Source organism: Urocitellus parryii, chromosome 11 (genome assembly GCF_045843805.1).
Source record: "Urocitellus parryii isolate mUroPar1 chromosome 11, mUroPar1.hap1, whole genome shotgun sequence".
NCBI classification, from domain to species: Eukaryota; Metazoa; Chordata; class Mammalia; order Rodentia; family Sciuridae; genus Urocitellus; species Urocitellus parryii.
The window spans coordinates 51965887-51990918 of NC_135541.1; the positions used below are offsets into that span (position 1 = coordinate 51965887).

General features: G+C 33.1%; 1 protein-coding gene across 4 annotated transcripts in view; it reads right to left on the reverse strand.

Moving 5' to 3' along the window:
• The window catches only part of Ankrd13c (ankyrin repeat domain 13C), a 75323-nt gene that overhangs the window by 25209 nt on the left and 25082 nt on the right, over positions 1–25032 (reverse strand). For 3 of the 4 annotated variants that reach the window (XM_026409372.2, XM_077791133.1, XM_026409381.2), the window contains exons 2-8: positions 24503–24544; positions 16071–16175; positions 15413–15498; positions 7233–7278; positions 4604–4670; positions 3200–3344; positions 29–160 (exon numbers count right to left, since the gene is read on the reverse strand). In XM_026409372.2, coding sequence (XP_026265157.2) covers positions 29–160; positions 3200–3344; positions 4604–4670; positions 7233–7278; positions 15413–15498; positions 16071–16175; positions 24503–24544 — 623 coding nt within the window. The remainder of the gene's footprint in view (positions 1–28; positions 161–3199; positions 3345–4603; positions 4671–7232; positions 7279–15412; positions 15499–16070; positions 16176–24502; positions 24545–25032) is intronic. The other variant, XM_077791132.1, reaches the window with a different exon arrangement.

The following is a 25032-nucleotide window of genomic DNA, read 5'->3' on the forward strand; positions in this document are numbered from 1 at the left end:
AAGTTTAAAAATCTAGATTTGCACATACTGTTTTATCTTCCCGAAAAAGCCATCCAGTTTGGGCACGAGTGAAAGAAATTGATTTGGTTGATAAAGTTGCAGAGTAAATATCACTGCTCATTAAAATGTCAACCTCTTCTTCTGTTTCCATCTCTGATTCCTAGGGTATTGGTAAAAATTAAATATAAGAATCTAAGTTTATCTAAAGGTTACAGATGATAAGGATAGCTTCTAAAAAATATAAAGTTCCTGTTATTCTAAAAACAATTAGATGTTCAAATTTCATATATCTCTTATCTAAGAAGAATTATGAATTTTTAAAAGAAATTCTCATGAAATACATATTCTTACATTGTTAGAGATATGAAATAGAAACAGTACAATATTACCCATTTCAGAACTATCTAGATCTGTAGGACAATTTTAAAAGATTACCTTAAGAATTAAAAGACATGAGATAAAATAAAATGCACATATAAAAGATTTCCTTGAAATATAGATGAACCTAGCTTTTGTCAAATATTGTTAATTTGAAAAGTTATCACTGTTATCTGAGTCTTTTAAAAAGTTCTAAGAGAAAGGAAAAGAAAAAAAAAATTCTTTTTTCTACTTCTCTCTTTTTGGGCCACAATATTAGAAATTAAACCCAGGGTTGCTCTGCCACTGAGCTACGCCCCAGCCTTTAACTTATCTTTTCAGAATTAAATCCATATATGATAACACAGCAGTATGTTTTAGACAGCTTTTTTATTACTGTGACCTATTTATTTTTTTTATTTTGAGACAGGCTCTCACTAAGTTACTAAGGCTGGTCTCAAACTTAAGATCTTCCTGACTCAGGCTCCAAAGTCTTTGGGAGTACAGTACTCCCTCAGCAGCCACAAGGAATTCAATACAGGACCCAGTTTGTATAAAAACAGCATATTTGCATATAATCTATGCATATCCTCCCATCTTTATGTGTTAATACCTGAAACAAATGCAATGTAAATATTTGTTTTGCCATATTGTTTAGGGAATAATGACAAGAAAATAAAGTCTATACATCAATATCTAAAAGATAAGCAGAGAAAAATAAGTGGGTAAAGAAAAAATCAGGAAAAATTGGAAAATAGCAACAAGTAACCAAGGTCAAATCCAAAGAAGACAAAAATTCCAAAAACCAAAAGCAAATACTTCCAAGAAATTTAATAAAGAGAGAGTTCTAACAAGTACAATGGTTTTAGCAACAGGCTCAAGATGCACATTCTTTAAAATCCCAAGCCTATTTCCTTTTCCAAATGTTCCAGTCCTATCAATGATTCTGCTATCATCCATTCTTCAAGCCAGCTTCACTACACTCAGCCATGTTTCCTCTTATTAATTTATTACACTTAAGTTATTAGAAATTTCTACAATGGCCATATTAAAAATAGATGTCATAATTTAACTATTCATTGGGCTGGGGATGTGGCTCAAGTGGTAGTGCACTCGCCTGGCATGCGTGCGGCCTGGGTTCGATCCTCAGCACCACATACAAACAAAGATGTTGTGTCCACCAACAACTAAAAAATAAATATTAAAAAAAAAAAATTTAACTATTCACTATACTATACTAGTATCTCATCACCTCTCCAATGAATAACTCTAAAATATTCACAAATAATTTCCCTGCCTTCAATTTTTTCCCTTTTCCAATTCATCTTGCATGTTAGTTGTGTTAATTTTTTGAGCTCTCATTTAAATGCCATAAGCCTTAATTTTCTTACCTGTAAAATGGAGATACTAACTTATTTGGCAGGTTATGTAAGAAGTTTATGAGGAAAACTGTTAAACACTTGTAATCCTTGAACACTGTCAATTAGCACTTTATATATGGTAGTAATTGATATACACTATTAATGATAATACTATTCATAGCACCTAGCAATGTCTAGTCTTTTATTAGGTCCTTGATAAATATTTGAGGAAGATGAAAAGTAAAATACCCAAGAACAATGCACATGAATTACTTTTTGATTAAAATACCTTAAGAATCTGTGACATTCTCTTGCCAATTGCAGCAGACCCTAAATTATCTGTCTTTTTAAGGCCTTTCTCATTTCATAGGAGAAACCTTCCCTGAAAACAATCTTTCTGTTTCTCTGACTTTACTCATTCTATTTCTCCTATAAGAAATACCCTTTTTTCTTCTCCTTTCATTCTAAATCTTGATTGTATAATGTCAGTTAGGAACCTATTTATTTCAGTAGTATACATACCCCAAAGTAATTAAGGTCTTGTAAGTAGATACAGCAATATGAAGGTCTAAACTATGAGATACTGAAGAATGAGCCACAGATGAAAAAATAAGACAAAATAAAAACACCAGTGATGCCCTCCCAGCCACCCCTCAAAAAAACAATGTTGACTTAAAATCAATGACCTAGATCCTGGAAAAGCTTTTTTAGAACACAGAAGGAAAAGGGAACAAAAAATAAAGATGATGCATATCGTTTGTAAACGTTGGTTGTGAAGCAATACCAACATAAAAAGATGATACACCAGAGGGTATGATAATGCTGAGGGGGAATAGAGAAAGAAAAGGTTAGCCAAAGAGAGTAAAAGAATGCAGAAACAGCAAGAGAGGGGTCCATACTAAGGAGATAAAGAAAATCAGAAACATTAGAAGAAATCAAAGTGATAAATAGTAAAACAGCAAAAAGCCAGGCATGGGAGCACATGCCTATAATCCCAGTAGCTTGAGAGGCTGAGGCAGGAGGATGGAGAGTTCAAGCCAAGCTCTGCAAAAGTGAGGCACTAAGCAACTCAGTGAGTCCCTGTCTCTATAAAATACAAAATGGGGTTGGGGGATGTGGCTCAGTATCAAGGACCCCTGAGATCAATACCCTATACCCCTATACCACAAAAAAAAAAAAAAGAAGGAAAAAAAAAAACAGCAGAGGTTCAACAAATGAAAACTACAAATAAGAACTAAAAGAAATAGAAATTCATTGATTGAGGAGATAATCAGTGAATTCTGAGCAAAGAGACTTAATGGATTGGTCAAAATGTAGACCAGATCATGGGGACGAAAAAAAAGGCTAGTTGTAAGGAAATGGAACTTTTGAGAATAAATCAACTCAATTATATCTTATACTTTTAAAGCAATTACAATGGACACTTGGCTAAATACATTTTTTTAACCATTTAGAAAAATATTGATAAGACAACAGCTCACCTCATGGTGTATTCGCTGATAAACTTTCTGTTCATTGTCTAATACAACAAAAGATTCAGAGGGTGCCGCATCCCCATTGAAAATGAAGCTTAAATCCCCTCGTTGGCACTTCATGTCAGTAAAATCTATGAGAGTTGTATCAAGCCTGTGAAAGATACAGGTAGGTGAGAAACTGACAAATAAAACTTCATTAATAATTACACAAGTTTTATGTCTTCTAAACTCAAACTAAGATTCTAATATATTTCAATCTAAACCTATAAGCAAGTTAAATTTAAAATATTTTAGTTTTAAAAACCATTTAAATACATATTCCATTTTATCTACATTTTACTTTTCTGAATACATACTTCATTAACTCATCAAGAAAAAAAGTGTTTCCATACTGCTGAAATATTTCCCTTTGTTTTCTACCATTTCCTTTGTTACAGCTCCTCAAAAAGTTACTTCCACAGGGAAAAACAGAAAAGGAAAAGAGACCAAACATTCTTTGATCCCTTTAAAATGTTACTATCTCAGCGGAGTATTTAAGATGGGTAGAGCAAAATATATGGACTATATTCCTAGATTTAGAATGACCCTTTTGATCTACACCCATTTTATGCTTAATCATCTGATACTAAACCTTACTTCATCCTTCAAATTTAATCAACCTTTAACCTACTACAAATCTCTTAACCTACTACCAGATTCAGACTATCAATCTCTTTCCCAGACCACATCTCCACAGCCTGAAAAATATATGGATTGAGCTGGGGATGTGACTCAAGTGGTAGCGTGCTCGCTTAGCGTGCGCAGGGCGCTGGGTTCGATCCTCAGCACCACATAAAAAATAAAATAAAGATGTTGTGTTCACCGAAAACTAAAAAATATTAAAAAAGTCTCTCTCTCTCTCTTTAAAAAGAAAAGTATACGGATCAACAAAACAAAAATTTGACATCTCTGAGCTTTCTCATCTAGAAAGAAGTTTATATGAAATGATTCCTTCAAAGTATTTAGTCTAGGTATAGATCCCTAAAATACCCAAATTAATAATCTGGAGATCTGTGGAGATGTAGATAAACAAAATTTTATTATTTATACATATATATAAAAAATATATATATGTAAATAATATATATATATACATATATATATATATATATAAAATATATCATGGTCTTCATGTTTATCTGCTGGATAGTTTGTTGTTGAATAAAACTAGTTGCTAAAGCAACTATCTTGATTAAAGTCAAGATTTTTGTCTGTAATAGGTCTCAAATGAATAAAATTAATTAAACATATTATAGCATCTTATTTATTTTTAAGTTATTAAGCACATGTAAGCTAGGATTACAGGAGGAAAAGTTTCCTCCAAATCTCAATTTTCTTTTACTCAAGGAAAAAATAATCATATCACCTTACCTGATATTAATACCTTGTTTGTATATTTTACATGCGTCAGAAGGCAGAATTCGGGAAAGTAAAGGCACTATATTTAAAAAAACAAAAGGAAAAAAGTAAATTCTGAGACATTTATAAACTTTACAATTAAAAGAAGACTAATATAAACATTTCACCAATTCACCAAATTATAATCACTTCCTTTAAAATGGCATTTTCCGATTAATAATGAATGTAATACACAAAGCATCAAGTGGCTACTACTTAATTGTAATTTCTGTATTATTTACTGTGTCCTTACCTCTCCCACAAACATACAAGAGTAGCAGAGTCCATATAAGGTAACTCTTAAATACAAACTGCATGGTATTATAGATGAGTAAACAATACACTATGGTAACTAAACCATCCAAATAGTTAAAATAAAGGGATCTGGGTCCTAAATGATCTTTTAAATATAACTTGTAAATATAGCAGAAAAGTGATGTGTATAGACACATCATGGAAGCAAGATAGCTGAATATAAGTCTGAATCCCAAACATGTGCCTTGGTTATTTATTCACTGTACAAAATTCCACTATAAAGTGGAATTCATAGTATTTACCTATAGCTTTCTATACTACAATGTTGTTTTCTATAACTCATATTTTATCACAAGCTATTCTGACTTTTTTTTATTATTTACTGGCTATTTGGGGGGAAATAAAAGCTATTATCCTACTTAAATCTGCATCACAGGCTATCAAAAACTGCTATGTCAAAATGATGAAAGAAAATGTGAAGCACAAAATTCTTGAAATTCAACCAATAACACATGTATATGCACATATAAGTTTGTGTATACTTGTATGTGTTTATAAGCAATAGGTAGTTACTATTATCTACATGTTTAAAAAAAGAAGAAATTGAAGCTCAGGAAACACATATGATATCATGCCAAGCTAAATACTTAGAAAACAGTACTGACTCCAGTTCAAACCTCAGGCTGGAATAGTTCATTTGTCTTCAAACTTGAGATTAAATCCTGGACTAGTTTCTCCAAAAAGTGAATGTAAATAACAAGAGAAAAAGTAAGTATGCTCTACTATCTCAAAATTAAATTTACCCAGATCTCAATACTTCTTAGCTCTCCCTATTTCTGGTTTCCCTTATACATACATACACCCATACATACACACACACACACACACACACTAGGTTTTGATAAAGGGAAGAAACATTCTCAAAGTCTAAAAAAGGCTTAAACATCAAATCTAATAACAGATTACCCCGTTTTTTTTTTTAATGTAAAGCTAAATAGATACCAAAGGGTTAAGTTTTTAGAATTACATATGATATCTTAATTATCAGATACAGTTTTGACGTTCAACAACTAAAATCCTTTTTATTTAGTGTTGTCTTCTTTTTTTGTTGGTACTGAGAATTGAACACAGGGTGCCCTACCACTGATATACACCCCCAGGTCTTGCTGGTTGCTTAAGGCCTCACTAAATTATTGAGGCTGGTTACAAACTTGCAATCCTCCTGTCTTAGTCACCTGAGGAGCTGAGCCACCACACCCAACTTAAAATCCTTTTCAGCAATGAAACAGATGTGCTGACTTTCATATGTCAAAATCAAGTTCTCAAAGATGATATACTTTTTACAAGTACCTCAGTGGTTATGTCATAAATTTGACTATGCAAAATTTATAATGTATTTTAATAACTAAATAAAAATATAAAGCAGGGGTGATTACATGTATTTATATTTAAATTTTTAACAATTTTGTTCAGCAACTGACAATTTTAGAATTCAAACAACTAACATCATGAAGATAATCAGTCAAGGAGCCAACATATTCAAGAGACAACCCAGTTTAGGATCACTGGCAAGACTTGAATCTCTACAGATGAGAAAATTCAGTCTAACTTGGAGATCTTCAAATTTATGGCTGTATTTACTTTTTCATGAACAGGACACAGTAGCATACACTATAAACCCAGATACTCTTGGCAGGAGGATCCCAAGTTTGAGGCTAACCTTGGCAACTTAACAAGATTCTATCTCAAATAAAAAGTAATAAATGGGCTGAAGTGTAGCTCTGTAATAAAGTGTCACTGGATTGAATCCCCAGTATTGTAAAAATAATAATAAAAATAAATATACATATACACAGACATTATATAACATACAAAATTATATAAAATGGAATATGCCTCATATATTTGTCACTATACGGTTTATTTCTATGATTATTTGGGAGATAAGTATCACTGAGCATTCAAATGATTTTACAATATAAAAGTTAATTCAGATGCTTTTAAAAATATAATAAGCTTATTAAATCCAAATCTTCATGGACTACATTTTTTTAAATTCCTTGTATTAAATTAAAATTCTTTACATTAAATTACTCAAATTTTTAACCCTATCTTTTATTTAAAAAAATTTTTTAAGTAAAATTTCAACCTTAAAAACAATTATGAAAGCTGCTGATCGCATTGGTTTAATTATTGCCACAGAGCTTTTAATTATTATTTTCAATGTCATGAAAAATAATTTCCATTAGAACAAGTATCAAAATTGTTGTGATAACATTTCTAATAATTTTTTTCACTTGTATCTCTGCACAAATAAATATTGTACAATAAAACAGCATACTCTTACCCCAGCTCTGAAAATCCCAGTGAAGTTCTAGATAAAAGTCACCTAGCTGCAAAATGAAATATGTGCGTTTGTTAATTATTCATATTAACAGTTCTTATACCTGCTTAATATTTTGCTTTAATCTATGACCATTATAAATCTATTAGAATAGAAAATAATTTAAAAAATCAATTTAAAAAGTTTAAGAACAAAAAAATCAAAACATGATTATTACTTAAAACATAATAGCACCCATTACTCAATTACAAAGGAAAATATATACTACTATACATTTCATAAGAATATATTATCACATTTAAATTTGTATGATTACATATTACACTTATCAGCACAACCAAAATAACAATAGGCATTATCGTTAAAATAACTAACTTTATTTTTTTTTAATTTTCTAGAAACAGCTTTATTGAAAGATAATTGATAAACAAAGAACTGTTCATACTTAATGTGTATAGTTTTCTGAGTTTGGAGATATGCTAAAACCCATTATACCATTATCAAAATAAAAGTAACAAACATATCCATCTTCAGGGAATAAAAACCCTTAACATGAACAAGTTCTACTCCCTTCCTAAATTTTTAAGTGCACATTTTAAACTGTACATTGTATAGCAGAAAAATATTTTGTTATATATCTATGTCATATTTTCTTTATCCATTTGTGTAGCAATGAAGACTGGGTTGCTTCTACATCTTAGCCATTATAAATAATCCTTTGTATAATTTAAAAGGAATCAACATTAAATATTAGATTCTGTTCTTGAGTCTAAAATTTGGATTCACTCACTGGCTTATCCTTGGTTTGTAGTCAGTTGTCAGTGTCTATATTATGTCACATATCCTGTGCCTAGCACAGTGTCTGGAACATGATAGATACTCAATGCATGTTGAAGGAATGAAGGTAAAAATTGACAAGTAATTTTCAGATCAATTTTCAGGCTTGGAGAAAATTTGAGCAGGCTTCAAGCATTCATTCCCATCACTTTCTCTTACATTACCTTATAATTGCTTTATAGCACTTTCCCCCATCTAAAATTATTTCATCTGTTTGCTTATATTTTTTTTTGTCTGTGCTTTTGTTTTTTAAAAATACGGTATTGGAGGAAAAGGACCAAATCAGGTTTTTTTTTAAATTGTGATATTTCCCAATGCTTAGAACAATGTCCAGCATCTAGTAATAACTCAATAAGGATTTGTTAAATGGCTACGTGAATGAATCCTTTTCCTGGTCCCAGAAGCCTAGAGACAGCAATCCATAGGAAGCAGCTTAGAAGTGAAGAGCTCAGCTTCTCCTGATCCCTCCTTTTCTCTCCTTCCCTGACTGGATCCTGGAGTGCTTCACATGATCTGTCCTTGAATGTCCAGTTTTCCCATCTCAGCAGCTGGTGCTGGTCCCCAGTGTCCTTGCTCTCTGGCTTCCACCACTGTTCCCGATGATGTGGCTGGGAATTGTTGCCTTTGACATGCTTTGACTCTGCTCCCATCAGCACTGTTTTGGCAGTGGTTCCCTGCCCCGTCCTGTGCTGCTGCTTTGAGCTGTCAGTCCTTTCCCACACCACACAGCTTGCACACATGGAAATGGAGCCCTGACACACCCATGTGGGGCGCAGCCTCTGGGTTGAATAGTTTACCGATCACCCCGACCTGCCTCTGACATACTCCCTGGCCCATTCCTCATCTTCCTGTCATCTGTCTCCTTGTCCTGTTTTCCCACTTAAGCTCCTACAAAGGCCTCCAGTTTTGACCTTTGGCTTCTCTCCTGGACCACAGTTGATCGTCTCTCTCTGGCTGCAATATGGTCAGCTGGCCTAGGCTAAGTGGCCTGGGCCTCCCAGCCTGCACCACTGCTTTATCCCTCCAGTGGGTAGTTGTGTGTGCCAGCCCCTCCTCACCACCTCTTCTCTAGGCTTTTCTTTTAATTCTCTTGGTCACTATAGTGCTTGTCCTATCCTCCCTATTTCATGCGGATTTTGTGATGTCAATGTTACCACTTGATTTCTGGGGACAGCACCAGATTGGATGTGGGAAATAGCTTTAAGCTGTTTCTTATGCAATGATGATGATATATATCATTTATCATGCACTTTCCATGCACCAAGCATAGTGAAAAACACTTCATGTGATCTTGTCTGATGATTGAGCTATGTATCAGTGAACTGACTCCAAGTTCATACCACTAGAAACTGGCAGTTAGAATTTAAGTGTGGGCCTGTCTGACCCCAGCCCTCATGGAATCACTACACTGCACTGTCTTTCTATACCATGCCTTTGTTTCTACACATTTTTGGCAGCCCTTGTACTTTCCTTGGAGTCTGAGGGTCCTGAATTCAAATCTCTACTCTGGAACCCTGACTATATAATCTTGGATGAATTATTTCTTTCCTAGTCCAAGATGTGACATGGGATAGTTAAGGTTGAGATTGTCCTTTTTACCTAGCTGAATCTTAGCTCTGTCGAGACACAGTCTCTCCTCTATAGTTCATAAGGGTGATAACAACCATGACCTTGGTAGGCTACTATGCCAATCTCTATCTCTCTTTAGGGTTCTGTAGTTTTCATTGTATAAGTCTTTCACCTCTTTTGTTAGGTTCCCAAGTTTTTTTTTTTTTTTTTGAGGATATTGTGAATGGGGTGGTTGTCCTCATTTCCATTTCAGAGGATTTGTGGCTGATATACAGGAATGCCTTTGATTTATGCGTGTTGATTTTATATCCTGCCACTTTGCTGAATTCATTTATTAGCTCTAATAGTTTCTTTATAGACCCTTTTGGATCTGCTAGGTATAGAATCATGTCATCTGCAAACAGTGATAATCTGAGTTCTTCTTTTCCTATTTTTATGCCTTTAATTTCTTTCATCTGTCTAATTGCTCTGGCCAGTGTTTCGAGAACTATGTTGAACAGAAGTGGTGAGAGAGGGCATCTCTGTCTTGTTCCAGATTTTAGAGGGAATGCCTTTAATTTTTCTCCATTCAGAATGATGCTAGCCTGAGGCTTAGCATAGACTGCTTTTACAATATTAAGGTATGTTCCTGTTATCCCTAGTTTTTCTAGTTTTGAACATAAAGGGATGCTGTACTTTGTCGAATGTTTTTTCTGCATCTATCGAGATGATCATATGGTTCTTATTTTTAAGTCTATTGATGTGGTGAATAACATTTATTGATTTCCGTATATTGAACCAGCCTTGCATCCCAGGGATGAATCCTACTTGATCATGGTGCACAATTTTTTTTTTTTATATGTTTTTGTATCCGATTCGCCAGAATTTTATTGAGGATTTTTGCATCTAGGTTCATTAGAGATATTGGTCTGTAGTTTTCTTTCTTTGAAGTGTCTTTGTCTGGTTTAGGAATCAGGGTGATGTTGGCCTCCTAGAATGAATTTGGAAGTTCTCCCTCTTTTTCTATTTCCTGAAATAGCTTGAAAAGTATTGGTATTAGTTCCTCTTTAAAGGTTTTGTAAAACTCTGCTGTATACCCATCCGGTCCTGGGCTTTTCTTAGTTGGTAGTCTTTTGACGGTTTCTTCTATTTCCTCAATTGATATTGGTCTGTTTAGGTTGTCTATATCCTCCTGACTCAATCTGGGCAGATCATATGACTTAAGAAATTTCTCGATGCCTTTACTATCTTCTATTTTATTGGTGTATAAGGATTCAAAATAATTTCTGATTATCTTCTGTATTTCTGAAGTGTCTGTTGTGATGTTGCCTTTTTCATCCCGTATGCTAGTAATTTGAGTTCTCTCTCTTCTTCTCTTCGTTAGCATGGCTAAGGGTCTGTCGATATTATTTATTTTTTCAAAGAACCAACTTTTAGTTTTGTCAATTTTTTCAATTGTTTCTTTTGTTTCAATTTCATTAATTTCAGCTCTGATTTTAATTATTTCTTGCCTTCTACTTCTTTTGCTGTTGTTTTGCTCTTCTTTTTCTAGGATTTTGAGATGAAGTATGAGATCATTTATTTGTTGGTTTTTTTCTTTTTTTTTAAGGAATGAACTCCAAGCAATGAATTTTCCTCTTAGAACTGCTTTCAATGTGTCCCATAGATTCTGATATATTGTGTCTGTGTTTTCATTTACCTCTAAGAATTTTTTAATTTCTTCCTTGATGTCTTCTATAACCCATTGATCATTCAGTAACCTATTCTTCACTCTCCAAGTGATGCATGATTTTTCCTTACTTCTTTTATCGTCGATTTTCAGTTTCATTCCATTATGATCAGATAAGATGCATGGTATTATCTCTACTCCTTTATATTGTCTAAGAGTTGCCCTGTGACATAATATATGATCTATTTTTGAGAAGGATCCATGTGATACTGAGAAAAAAGTGTAACTGCTTGATGTTGGGTGGTATATTCTATATATGTCAATTAAGTCTGGGTTATTAATTGTGTTATTGAGTTCTATAGTTTCCTTATTCAACTTTTGTTTGGAAGATCTGTCCAGTGGTGAGAGAGGTGTGTTGAAGTCTCCCTTAATTACTGTATGGTGGTCTATTAGACTCTTGAACTAGAGAAGTGTTTGTTTGATGAACATACCTACACCATTGTTTGGGGCATATATATTTATGATTGTTATGTCTTGCTGGTGTATGGTTCCCTTGAGCAGTATGTAGTGTCCCTCTTTATCCCTTTTGATTAACTTTGGCTTAAAATCTATTTTATTTGATATGAGTATGGACACTCCTGCTTGTTTCCGCAGTCCATATGAGTGATATGATTTTTCCCAACCTTTCACCTTCAGTCTATGTATGTCTTTTCCTATCAAATGCGTCTCCTGAAGGCAGCATATTGTTGGGTCTTGTTTTGTGATCCATTCTACTAGCCTGTGTCTCTTAATTGGCGAGTTTAAGCCATTAACATTTAGGGTTATTATTGAGATATGGGCTGTTCTTCCAGCCATATTTGTTTATTTATGTTACTAACATGGTTTGTTTTACTCTTTGATTATTTCCCCCCCTTTACTGTACTACCTCCCGCTGTTGGTTTTCATTGATATTTTCCATTTCCTCTTCCTGTAATATTTTGCCGAGGATGTTTTGAAGAGATGGTTTTCTAGCTGCAAATTCTTTTAACTTTTGTTTATCGTGAAAGGTTTTAATTTCATCTTCCATACTGAAGCTTAATTTTGCTGGATACACAATTCTTGGTTGGAACCCATTTTTTTTCAGTGTTTGAAATATGTTATTCCAGGATCTTCTAGCTTTCAGAGTCTGTGTTGAAAGATCAGCTGTTATCCTGATTGGTTTACCCCTAAATGTAATCTGCTTCCTTTCTCTTGTAGCTTTTAAAATTCTCTCCTTATTCTGTATATTGGGCATTTTCATTATAATGTGTCTAGGTGTGGATCTCTTATGATTTTGCACATTCGGCGTCCTGTAGGCTTCTAGGATTTGGGATTCTGTCTCCTTCTTCAAGTCTGGGAAGTTTTCTCGTATTACTTCATTGAATAGATTGCTCATTCCTTTGGTTTGGACCTCTATACCTTCCTGTATCCCAATGACTGTTAAGTTTGGTCTCTTTATGTTATCCCATATTTCTTGGATGTTCTGCTCATGGTTCCTTAACAGTCTTGCTGTCTATGTTCTTTTCAAGTTGAAATACTTTGTCTTCATTGTCTGATGTTCTATCTTCTAAGTGTTCTACTCTGCTGGTAGTATTCTCAATTGAGTTTTTAAGTTGGTTTATTGCTTCTTGCATTTCTAGGATTTCTATTTGTTTGTTTTTTATAACCTCTATCTCCCTGTATAGTTGATCTTTTGCTTCTTGGATTTGTTTATGTAATTTATTGTCGAAGTGATCTTTCATTGTCTGATTTTGCTGTCTAATGTCTTCCTTGAGACTCCAGATCATCTGAAGCATGTATATCCTGAATTCTTTATTTGACATTCCATCTGCTGCAGCTATTACCTCTTCTAAAGTTGAGTTGACCTACATTGCTTGTGGTCCTTTCTTTGTCTTTTCATACTGCTCGAGTTTCTTTCTGCTTGGTGAAACTGTTGTGTTATTGAATTTTCCCCCTATATATTTATATTGCTCTTGTATAGTTGAAAAGTCTCCCTTGCAGGGGCGGGCGGCGGCTATGCTCCTCCTCCAATTGGGGTGATCTGTCTACCACGCTGAAGGGCCGCTGGGCCTGTTCTGCCGGCAGGTCTGCCTACCTTGCAGGCGCGGGCGGCAGCTCTGCTCTGCCCTTACTCCAATTGGGGTGACGTGTCTACCACGCCAGCGGGTCGCTGGGCCTGTTCCGGGTGCGGGAGGAGGCTCTGCTCTGCCCCTACTCCAATTGGGGTGATGTGACTACCACGCCGGCGGGTTGCTGGGACTCAAAATAACTAACTTTAAAAGTAACTATCAAAATGATTATGTGTACTGTGTCATGATGGTCTAAAATAATGTCCATTACAACTGAAAAGATTTTTATATGAAGTGATAGATTTAGTAAATATGAAAATGTTAATCATATGAGACCTGTGGAGAAAACTTTTGTTTTTCAAACTAAAAGCTAGACGGCAAAGAGACTATAATTATTAAGGAAACTATTAAAATCAAATATTCTCTAAAAATTTAAACAGTATGAATATAAGTAAAGTAGTGCAAATATAGCAACACTGGCAAGTTAGACCTCCGTATTTCAAACAATGAAAGAAGTTTATCTAATATTAGATAGTATTGCAACCTAAATACATTTTTCCTGACTCTTTCTATAACTCTTCAGATCTCAAAAAAAAGAAAAAAAATTAGCATCACCTAAGAGAAGACAAGCCATTATCACATCATTATCAAAACATAATTATTACTTAAAGCATAATAGCACACATTATCTTTCACCCACAGTTCTGTCAGACATCAAAAATACAAAGGAACTTCTTGGACTATACCCAAAAGACCTAAAAACAGCATACTACAGGAACACAGCCACATCAATGTTTATAGCAGCACAATTCACAATAGGTAGACTGTGGAACCAACCTATATGCCCTTCAATGGATGCATGGATAAAAAAAAAAAAATGTGGCATTTATACACAATGGAATATTACTCAGCACTAAAAAATAACAAGATCATGGCATCTGCAGGGCAATGGATGGCATTAGAGCAGATTTTGCTAAGTGAAGTTAGCCAATCCCTAAAAAACAAATGCCGAATGTCTTCTCTGCTATGGGGGGGGGGGGGTGACTCAAAATGGAGTAGGGAGGAAGAGCATGAGAAGATTACCACCAAATAGGGAAGAGACGTGGGAAGGAAAGGGAGGGAGAAGGGGAATTGCACTAAAGATGGAAGGAGACTCTCATCGTTATACAGAATACATGTATGATGATGTGAGGAGGACAAAAAAAAAGAAGTGTGTCACATTAGATTGGGTAGAGAGAAGTGATGGAAGGGGAGGGGAGGGGAAGGGGGAAAGCAAAGGACAGCAGAATAAAATAGACATTACTATTGCTATATGAGACTGTATGACCAATATGATTCTGCAACCTGTACACTCAGAAAAATGAGAAATTATACCCCATATGATTCAAATGTATGCTATGTCAAGATCATTGTATGGTCATGTGTAACTAATTAAAACAAGTTAAAAAAACACAAAGGAAGAAGGGCTGGGGTTGTAACTTAAGAGGTTGAACACTTGCCTCCTATGCGTGAGGCACTGAGTTTGATCCTCAACACTACATAAAATAAATAAATAAAACAAAGATATTAAAAAAAATACAGAGGAAGAGAACAAAAACAGAAAACAAATTTCTCTATTCTGTGCCAGCACAATCAACTCTAACCACTCTGAGACAGGATGGACAAAACTTTATTGTTACATAAATAAAACACAAACTGCTCCTTTTAGCAGCATCATATTCAGCTATTATAGAATCTTCTAATCCAAAGCACAAAGGAAAATTATTGCCATTAATTATGATGCATCTCCTTTTTGCTTACTTATCTAATTTACTAAAAAGTAATAAATCTTTATTTTCTTAATTCAAAGAAAGTAGGTGCTTCTTAGTTTACACTTATAATCACAATATTTTGTTATTCCAATTACTGCTTAATTTGAACATGCTTCTTACCCTTTATTAATCCTTAACCAGTAGTAAAAATTTAGAATTTATTAAAAATGCTTAAAAATCACACTCTCAATTACTCTTTAGGTGCAAAATCCGCAAAGAAATACAGCTTACCTCTTTCAGGGCTTTTAATAATCGAGGTCGTTTTTCTTCAACACTTTCCCTGGATTGCTGCTTAAGCTTTCTTAAAAGAGCTGTAACTAAAGTTGAAACGGGGAAAAAAAAATTAAAGTAATTTTTGCCAGGCTAGAAAACACAACTGGCTTATTTTACATACTGATTTTTCTAACCAGTTTAGAGTGAAGAGAAACTCTATGGGTTCCTGGGTTTCTTACCCACTGTGAGGTTTTTGTGACTTTCAAGGATTCTTTTATTCAGAATAACAACACTGGGGATTGAACCAACAGGCACTCTAACACTGAAATATATGCCCAGATGTTTTTATTTTGTTTTTGAGACAGGGTCTCACTAAGTTGCCCAGGTTGGCCTCGAACTTGTGACCCTCCAGTCTCAGTCTCCCAAACTCCTGGTATTACAGGTGGGTGCCACCAGGCCCATCTATAAACAATATACTTTTAAATATGGTTCCTCAATTCTTTTTGTATAGTTTTCAATGTTCAAGTTCCTAAGTCATGAATAATTCACATATAATGTTACAGATTTAACTTCAAGGTTTGTAGTATGGAAAAATAACACTAAATGAAAAATATCTCAAATTCGTCACTTTGTATTTTTGGAATATTTATCAACAACAGTAATTCATATTGCTTACTCATCTGTCTATCTCCATAGCTGATGGCTTCTGCCAGAGGGCTCCATCCCTGAGCATTTTTCACCTTTACTGGAGCATTGTGAGCCAAAAGTAAATGGGCACATTCTGCAATAAAAGAATGGTAATAATCAAACATCATGTAATTTTAAAGATAAATTTTAAAGATAAATAAAAAACCATGTGGAAGTTTAATAAGTCAAATTAATACGAATAAATCTGTAAAATAGTATACTTTATAAAATTAAATAATTTTTAAAAATCCTATGTATCTAAACCAGATAATTTCAAATCTCCAGATTCAAAAGCACCATTCTACTACCTAAAAATAAATTGGATTGCTCTACAAAGCAAGTATTATGTTTCCTAATAATTTTTTCCCAGGATATTTTGAGAATGTTTCCATCCTCTAAAATATAAACTACAAACCTCAAGAATAAAGTACAAAAGTACAACCAAGTATCTACTACTGTATAAGACCAAAGAGAGGATTTGTACATCTATAATGTCAAATGCAAAGCTCGTTATTTCAAGGGGGGGAAAAGTTCTCTTGAAAAAATGTAATCAGTAACATTTCCATAAAGCCTTATTTTTCAAGTTTTATAAATATTTTAGTTTGGAAAAAAACACCCAAAAAAGGGCAAAATGTTACATGATCATAAGGACAAATGTGGAAAGTTCTCTAAGTAATCAAAAGAAGTCTAAGCATAGATCTTTACAAAAGCTGGAAAAAAATTAAAAATTAAAGTGTATTAACAGGCAAAAAAAAAAAAACATTTAAAACTGAGACTCATAGTAAATTTAGGTAGTATAGCCATACTCATTCATTCAATCAAGTGCCTACTATATGGCGATCTTTAATTACAAGGTTCTAGATATAAACAATGAAGAAGGGAAACAAGGTTTTGCTATCAGAAAGCTTATATCCTATGTCAGAAAATAAGTAAATTTAAAAAGAAAAAGAAAAAGAATATAAGATAAAAAATGCTTCAAAGGAAATAAAAACATTATGATAGTGTGGTATAGGAGGGCAAAAGGTGAATTTCAGAAGAATGGCACTCCATTAGCACTATTCCTAGTAATAGAAATAACACCTATACTAACAAGAAACTTCATTAGAATAAAATAAAAATAAATACAGAACTTTCAGAGGTGTTTTTTAAGTAAAATATACATATAAGAATGTTTATTTGTTTATTTTAATATTTGTAGTAGTAAATATACTGAAAACAAAAATTTCCATTGTGGGATAATAATAAACCTATGTTGCAGTTATAATACTAGAGTAATATGCAGTAATTTTTAAAGAATCAAGTCATATCAAAAGAACAGAGGAGATTGCTTGAATGGTGAGTTACTGGTCAGATTTGAGAAACTGAGAACCAAAAACAATACTAACTACTAACTATTTAGAGTACATTGAAAGAAAAATAAACTGACAAAAAAAATTAAAAGGTGATGAATTTTTCTTTACACAATAATGTAATGCCAGCTTAATAAATGGTAAAAGTGGAAAATTAATATATTAGAGCACCCAGTATAATAACTAATTTAGGAAAGAATCTCAATGAATTCTAAAGCAACTAAGTAAGAAATTATGTGCTGCAAAATAAGATATTCACATGGTATTAAAGTATCACCCCAAGACTATTTAATAATTACAATAAGAAAAATGCTCTTTTCTAGTGGATGTATCTAGAGATCCCTATGAAACAAGTGGGCAAATTTAGTAGCATTAATAGTGGAATAATCTAACACTATGTGTGTCCTAATGTGACACAATATAAAGTGGATTACATACCTGTGAAGTATTCTTTGCAGAAACATTTAATCTACACATGCCCCCAAAAGTTAATTTTCAATTTATAGAAAAGGCAGACACAAGTTAAATAACACTACAAGATAATCAGACAAATTCAAGATTAAGAACACTCTACAAGTCTACTGTATAAGACTTTTCAAAATGTTAGTCACAAAAGGGAGAAAAACAATGAATGATAGCAATGAGTGAGCCTCAGTGGGTCTTATTTCAATATAAAACATCTATAAAAGTCATTCTGGTAACAACTGGAGAAATTTGAATACATATTGGCTATGCGATATTATAACAATATTATTAATTTTCTTCCATGTAATAGTAATAACATGATTATGAAAGAGAATGTCCTTATTCCATATGCTAACATATGTAGGGATAAAATGAGATGATATCCACACTTAATTTTCAAACAGATAAATAATATATGAAACCCAAAGAAAGATTCATCAAATATGATATAATATTGATGATTATTGAGACAATTAAAGAGTGTTTCACTATTCATTGTGATAATCTTTCAATTTTTTGCATTTAAGATTTTTCATAATAAAATGTTGAAAGAGAAAAATGACATAAAAAATGGTTTTTAAAAAATCAAAAAGAAATGAATTAAAACTATCCCAACAGAATTAAAGGATTTTTACAATGTATTACTAAATGATACAACTTACCTACTAAATACAAGGGCATTTTATAATCCCATTTTACTAAAATAAACAAAAATTACACACCTTGTGTATTCAAACACATATGCATTAACCACATACAACAGTAAGCATGGCCAACAACAACAAAAAAAAGTGAAAGAATATATAACAAGTTTTAACATGGGTTATCATTTTAATTGGGAGAAGGGTAGGTTAGTGAGGAAAAAGAATGATGAAGAGTCAAACTAAAAAGAATTTTAAAAAATAAAAATAAAAGGGTCCCCCCACAACAGACCTACTACTGGGTTTTATTTAGTCATGTGTATATGTATTACAGAAAAAGATAAGGTTCATGTATGTATGATATATCAAAATACAATCTACTGTCATATATATCTAAAAATATCAAAAAAAGACAAGGGACTGCAAACATGGAAGATATCCATGGATTTGTAGGGACAGCTCATAACAGAACTGAGTAAAAAAAAAATTACAATAAGTTTCTAATGTAGTGATTCTTTCTCAGTGAATGCAAACTAAACCCCTTTGTTATAAATAAGGAGTGTAGGGTGTGAAGGATACCCTCAGGCCATAAATATTAATTACCTTGGAAAAAGAAGATGCTCTTATAATTTTGTACTGTATTATTTCAATTATTTCAATATGTGTGTTAATAACCAAACAATTATTAGCAAAATATTTTTAATTTTAAAATATTAAAAAGCAGGATACACAACAATAATTAAAGCAACATCCCAGTTGTATAAACTAAGGTATAGGATTAGTGTAAGATTTATATATTATGCTAGACATGTCAACTATGTTTTCTAATATGCCACAGAACCTGTAGAAGCAGTGCCCTCCACTCACCAGCCATAAACCAATTGAGGAGCAACTAATGAAATCAGATAACCATAGATATGCCAATTACCTATAAAATATTCTTACACATTTTTTTTTAAAAAATTGGATAAAACAGGTAGTTAGCAACTAACTGGGCTTAAGAAATGCATACTGCCAGAAAGAATCCAGGATTTGAGGAATATAGACAAACTGAAATTACTAATGATAGAAATCACACAGAAACAAGCAAGAGCTATAAGGATGGTAAAATATACAAAGAATAGATAGATGGAATAGAATAGTTGGAAACATAACAGAAGATCTAGAGAGATCCTCATGAAAGTGAGAAGCTATTCTAATTCTAGACATTTAAAAAAATTAAAACTATACAAAAGTCTGAGAATGAATTAAAAGTTGAAGCAATGGGTTTAAAGAAACATTTTCTGATGTTTCTAACCCGATGGATGAGAATTTAAGATTTGTTTTTGATTTCATCTCCTAAAGATTTCTGAAATCTTCCCTAATAAAATATGATGTTGGGGCTAGGGTTGTGGCTCAGGGAGAGCTTGCCTCGAACATGTGAGGCACTGGGTTCAATCCTCAGCACCACATGAAAATAAATAAACAATAAAGATACTGTGTCCATCTACAACTAAAAAAAAAAAAAAAAAATTTAATGTGTGATTTTTTTCATTTCCGCCCAAATCCATAGCTCAAAAACCTCCCAGGCAATATAGCCAACTTTAGTCAATGGACCTAGAAATTTGATTCTAACCAAAAGGATAAGAATTAAAGACTAGTTTTCAATTTTTATCTCCTAAAGATTCCTGAAATCTTCCTTAATTAAATATGTTCTTTATTTCCACTCAAATTCATAATTTAGAAACCTCCCAGACAACACAGCCAACTTTAAAGACCCAGAAATTTTAAAAAATCAGACTTCCATGGTGAAAAAATAAGGTTATTCATTATATCAAAGTGAACGAGAGAAGGGGAGTAAATAAAAATGTAAAAACCCTAATGTATCTATCTCTCCTTTCCTCAATCAACAAATAATTATCTGAATGGTTGGGGGGCTATATTTACAAATAAGTATATAAACAAAAAGTGATATCTCAAAAGGAGAAGATAAAAGAATAAGAGTGTTAAAAAATAAGAGTGTATAATAAAATAAAAGTGGTATAATATAAAAGAACTAAGAAAGTAGATGTTTTATCCTCTATTACACATTCCAACCTCATTCTTGTAGAACCCAATATCCAAAACATAAAAAGGCAATAAAGATAAAGACACAAAGGGAAGGAGGGGTGGCTGGGGGGGCAGGCAGGGGTTGGGGCTCAGTGATAGCACACTTTCCTGGCATGTGTGAGGTACTAGGTTCGGTTATCAGTACCGCATATAAATAAATAAATAAAATAAAAGTCTATCAACAACTAAAAAAAAAAGCACAAAGGGGCACACAACTGAAAAAATGTAAATGGATCTGTATATTATTTGTGGTGCCTATCCTACATGAAAAAGACTCAGAAAGAATAAATACCAACATTATTTGTACAACCTGAATCATCTAACCAAGTGCTTCCTAAAATACATCCCTTAGAACATTAGTCTTCTCCAGATGCTGAAAAAGAACAAACATGAAATAACTAGGAAACAATGACTAGTATAACTAATACTTGCTCCAACTTGGAACTTCACAATGACTATTGGCCTATTAGCATATCAAAATTATAACAAGTTCTACCAGAAAGAAAACTTAACTTTTAACTCTTTCTTTTTGGTTTTTTTTTTTTTTTTGGTACTAGGGATTGAACCCAGAGGCACTTAACCACTGAGCCACATCTCCAACCCTTTTTATTATCATTTTTTTTTAATAAGAGTCTTGATCCTCCTGCCTGAGCCTCCCAACCCACTGGATTTATAGGCATGCACCCCCATATCCAGCAAAAAATGCTAAACTTTTATTAGCCTGATATTTTTCAAATCAAGCTGACCTGGAAACTCTTTTCCTCTAATTGCCTAGTAATATCCCAAAAAACTAACGTTTAATGAAATGTATTTTAGAGAAGGTTAACATACATACACACCTATGATAGAGCATAACAGTACATACATCTAAAAGTAGAAAAACTATACCAGGGATGGTAGATAAGTTTCATTTCACATTCTAAAATAGCATCTGAACTGGCAAGCTGCATGCGAGCCTTCCCAAAGCTAAATTCTAATATTGACATAGACTATATACTTTTTTTAAAGAGAGAGAGAATTTTTTAATGTTTATTTTTCAGAACGGTGGACACAACATCTTTATTTTATTTTTATGTGGTGCTGAGGATTGAACCCAGCGCCCGGCACATGCTAGGCAAGTGCATTACCGCTTGAGCCACATCCCCAGCCCAACTATACACTTTTTCAGCGGTTCTGAGTGAAACGAGGGCAATGCAGTATACCATAAATAAAGGTTCAACATTCCAAGCTGAAGTCAAAATTCTGCTACTTTATTCTATACAAGTTGCTTAATTTCTTAGGGCTAATATTTGTCCCCTGGAAAATAAGGCAACATGGGATATGGTTGTGTAAGGGTTGTTAATATGTACAAAGTACTAGAAAAAAGTATCTGGCATATTATAAATAACAAATATACTTTAGTTATTTTCTAAAGTTTTGATCCAATGTTCTTTCAAAAAAAAAAGTATAAGTTTTCTTTTCTTTTTTTTAGAATTTAACCTTTTTTTTTTTCTTAAATGTGGTGCTGAGGATCAAACCCAGTGTGAGGCAAGTTCTCTACTATAGAGCTACAACCCCAGCCTACCATAAGTTTTTAATTGATCAAATTTAGTCAACTACATCTGATGTGTTTTCAGCAAGGTAGGTATATTAGAGATGTCTACCATGGCCTGCTTTGCCCATTTTCCTATTAAACACACTATCCTGATTTCCTCTCCTACCCCATCTCTCACTCCAAGTGAGCCTACCCAAAACTAAATTCACAGAATATCTATCTCAAAGCCAGATAATTCATGAGTTTGCCAGCATCCATTTCTTAATAGCTTGGCTTCAGATGAACTGGACCAGCAAACTCTTTGCTCAAAAATTTGGAAACCTAAGAAACCTAACAAGTTGGTGGTAAATACTGAACCTAAAAAGTCATTAAAACTTAGGATCCAGGGGCTGGGGATATGGCTTAAACGGTAGCACGCTTGCCTGGCATGCTTGCGGCCCGGGTTCGATCCTCAGCACCACATACAAACAAAGATGTTGTGTCCGCCGAAAACTAAAAAAAAAATAAATATTAAAATTCTCTCTCTCTCTCTCTCTTAAAAAAAAAAAAAAAAAAACTTAGGATCCAAGGAAAGAAAGATATAAGATATGTAAAGACAGCAGATACACCATAAGAGACAGATGATAAACAGGGAAATGAGCAGATAGGAGAATGGCTGATCCCCAAAACACCTTGGTTCTTTATCTTGCTGAGACCTGGCTGGTCCCCATTTCTTAAGTTTCTATAATATATAGCATCTTATTATTATCTCTTTACTGAGAAGTTATAACTGAATCTGTAACTCATATAAGAAAAGTCATATTGAAGTTAAATATTTAAATCACCAATTAATATAGAATTAAAATCAAAATTAAATAATCCTACAGATCTTATGATTCACTTAAACATGTGATGAACTTAAAAACCAAACTAACAACAACAACAAAAAAAAAAAAACCAAACTAATAGACTGAAGATATAGCTAGTGGTAAAGCACTTGCCAAGAACCATGCATAAGATGGCCCTGGGTTCAATCCCCAGTGTGTGTGTGTGTGTGTGTGTGTGTGTCTCACAAACACACACACACACACACACACAAACACACACACAAACTAACAAAAGAACTTTAATTTTCAATTTAAAAAAACAGGTTCTAATAACAATCCTTAGGTCAGTGGGCATTGGTCAAATGTTTATACAGTTACATTACACCATATGACAATAAGAGATATTCATAACGATACTACTAAATAATTAAAAGGAAAAATGTTAAAAGAAATTCATTAGTCTGTTTAAAAATACAGAAAAAAATTTCCTCCAGTACTGGAGATTGAACCCAGGAGCACTCTACCATTAAGCTACACCCCAGTCCCTGTTTAAAAATTTTAGATAGGGTCTTGCTAAGCTGCCTAGGCGAGCCTGAAACTAAAGATCCTCATGCCTCAGACTCACAAATTGCTGGGGTTTTACCATGTGCCACCATGCCCAGATGCAAGAGTGTATTTTTAATAATATTTTCATCAAATATTTAAAGTTTTTAAACCTAGCATTCAGAAAATTGCCAATCGGCTATTTAGAATCCTCACTTTCCAAAATAACTGGGAATCCAGGTAATGGAAATGGCATTGCGTATAGGAATAATATACAGAAGTAGATTTTTTAAATCACCTGCCTACAAAGTATTTTTTTTAACTAAAAAACAAACATGTCTCAAGTTTTTACAATTATCTATCATAAAGAAGAATCAACTTCTGGAGTTTAGATATATAAAATGTTTCATATTAATGTTTTTATAATATATTAATTTTTATTATCTTAAATATGAATTTTCAAAATATTTACTATTACATTTAATATTTCATATTATATAAATTAATACTTATACTAATTATAAATTACTATTAGTTTTTACTAATTATAAATACTTAGTACTTTTATTAGGTATTTCAAGACATTAAAAGTTTTATAATATTTAATAAACCTTAATATTTGGAAATAGGAGTCTTCTAAAATTATAAATACCTGCTTGATAAAGTAACTCAGGGAAAGAAAGTTTTATTTGTTTTTTTTCAGAGTTGAGGATTTAACCTGGGGTCTTGCACATGCTAGGCAAGCACTCTGTCACTGAGCCACATCCCCAGCAGAAAGAAAGATTTAAGTGACATGAAGGTTAGTACAAGACTTCTCTTTTTAAAAAGGACTATAAAAAGTGGAAAAAAAATATTAACCTTAATATGTTAAATCCTAAGCTCAAATACAAGAAAATCAAGTTAATTTTTTAAAAACTCAAGTGACAAAACTGAAAATTTTAAACTGCCTTCACAAGTGAAGAAAGTTAAACATAAAAAGAAAAATATTTACTAACCTTTATTTCCTAACATCACAGCAAGATGTAAAGGAGTGTTTCCTAAAATTAAAAAATAAATAAATAAATTAGAAGGTGTAACAACATAAGAAATTTCAATTAAAGTGATTTCAGCATCTTCAGAACAAAAATAAACCATCTGCGAAATACTGCTTAAATGGCACATTAAAAGTCAGAGAATGCCATGGTTTCTAAGCACCCTGCTCTACCCGGCCAAAAGGGGTACCTTTGAAATCTTTCAATCTTTCCAAATAGATGTCAGATTCTTTTTGCTGCTAATTTATCATGCTTTCTTTATTCTTTGGAAACAATTTAAATATCTACTCATTCTTGGGGATAGAAATCTTCAGACACAAACCCAGTCCTCAAATTGTTCAGAACACTGCTACTAAGAAACTAATATGGTAATAAATAATAGCTATTATTTACCAGAATAGATGGAGGTATAGCATGACAAAGGAACGTAGGACGGAGCTCCTAACTTTCCCTATGCAGAACACTAAATATAGAAGGATGGACCACACTAAAAT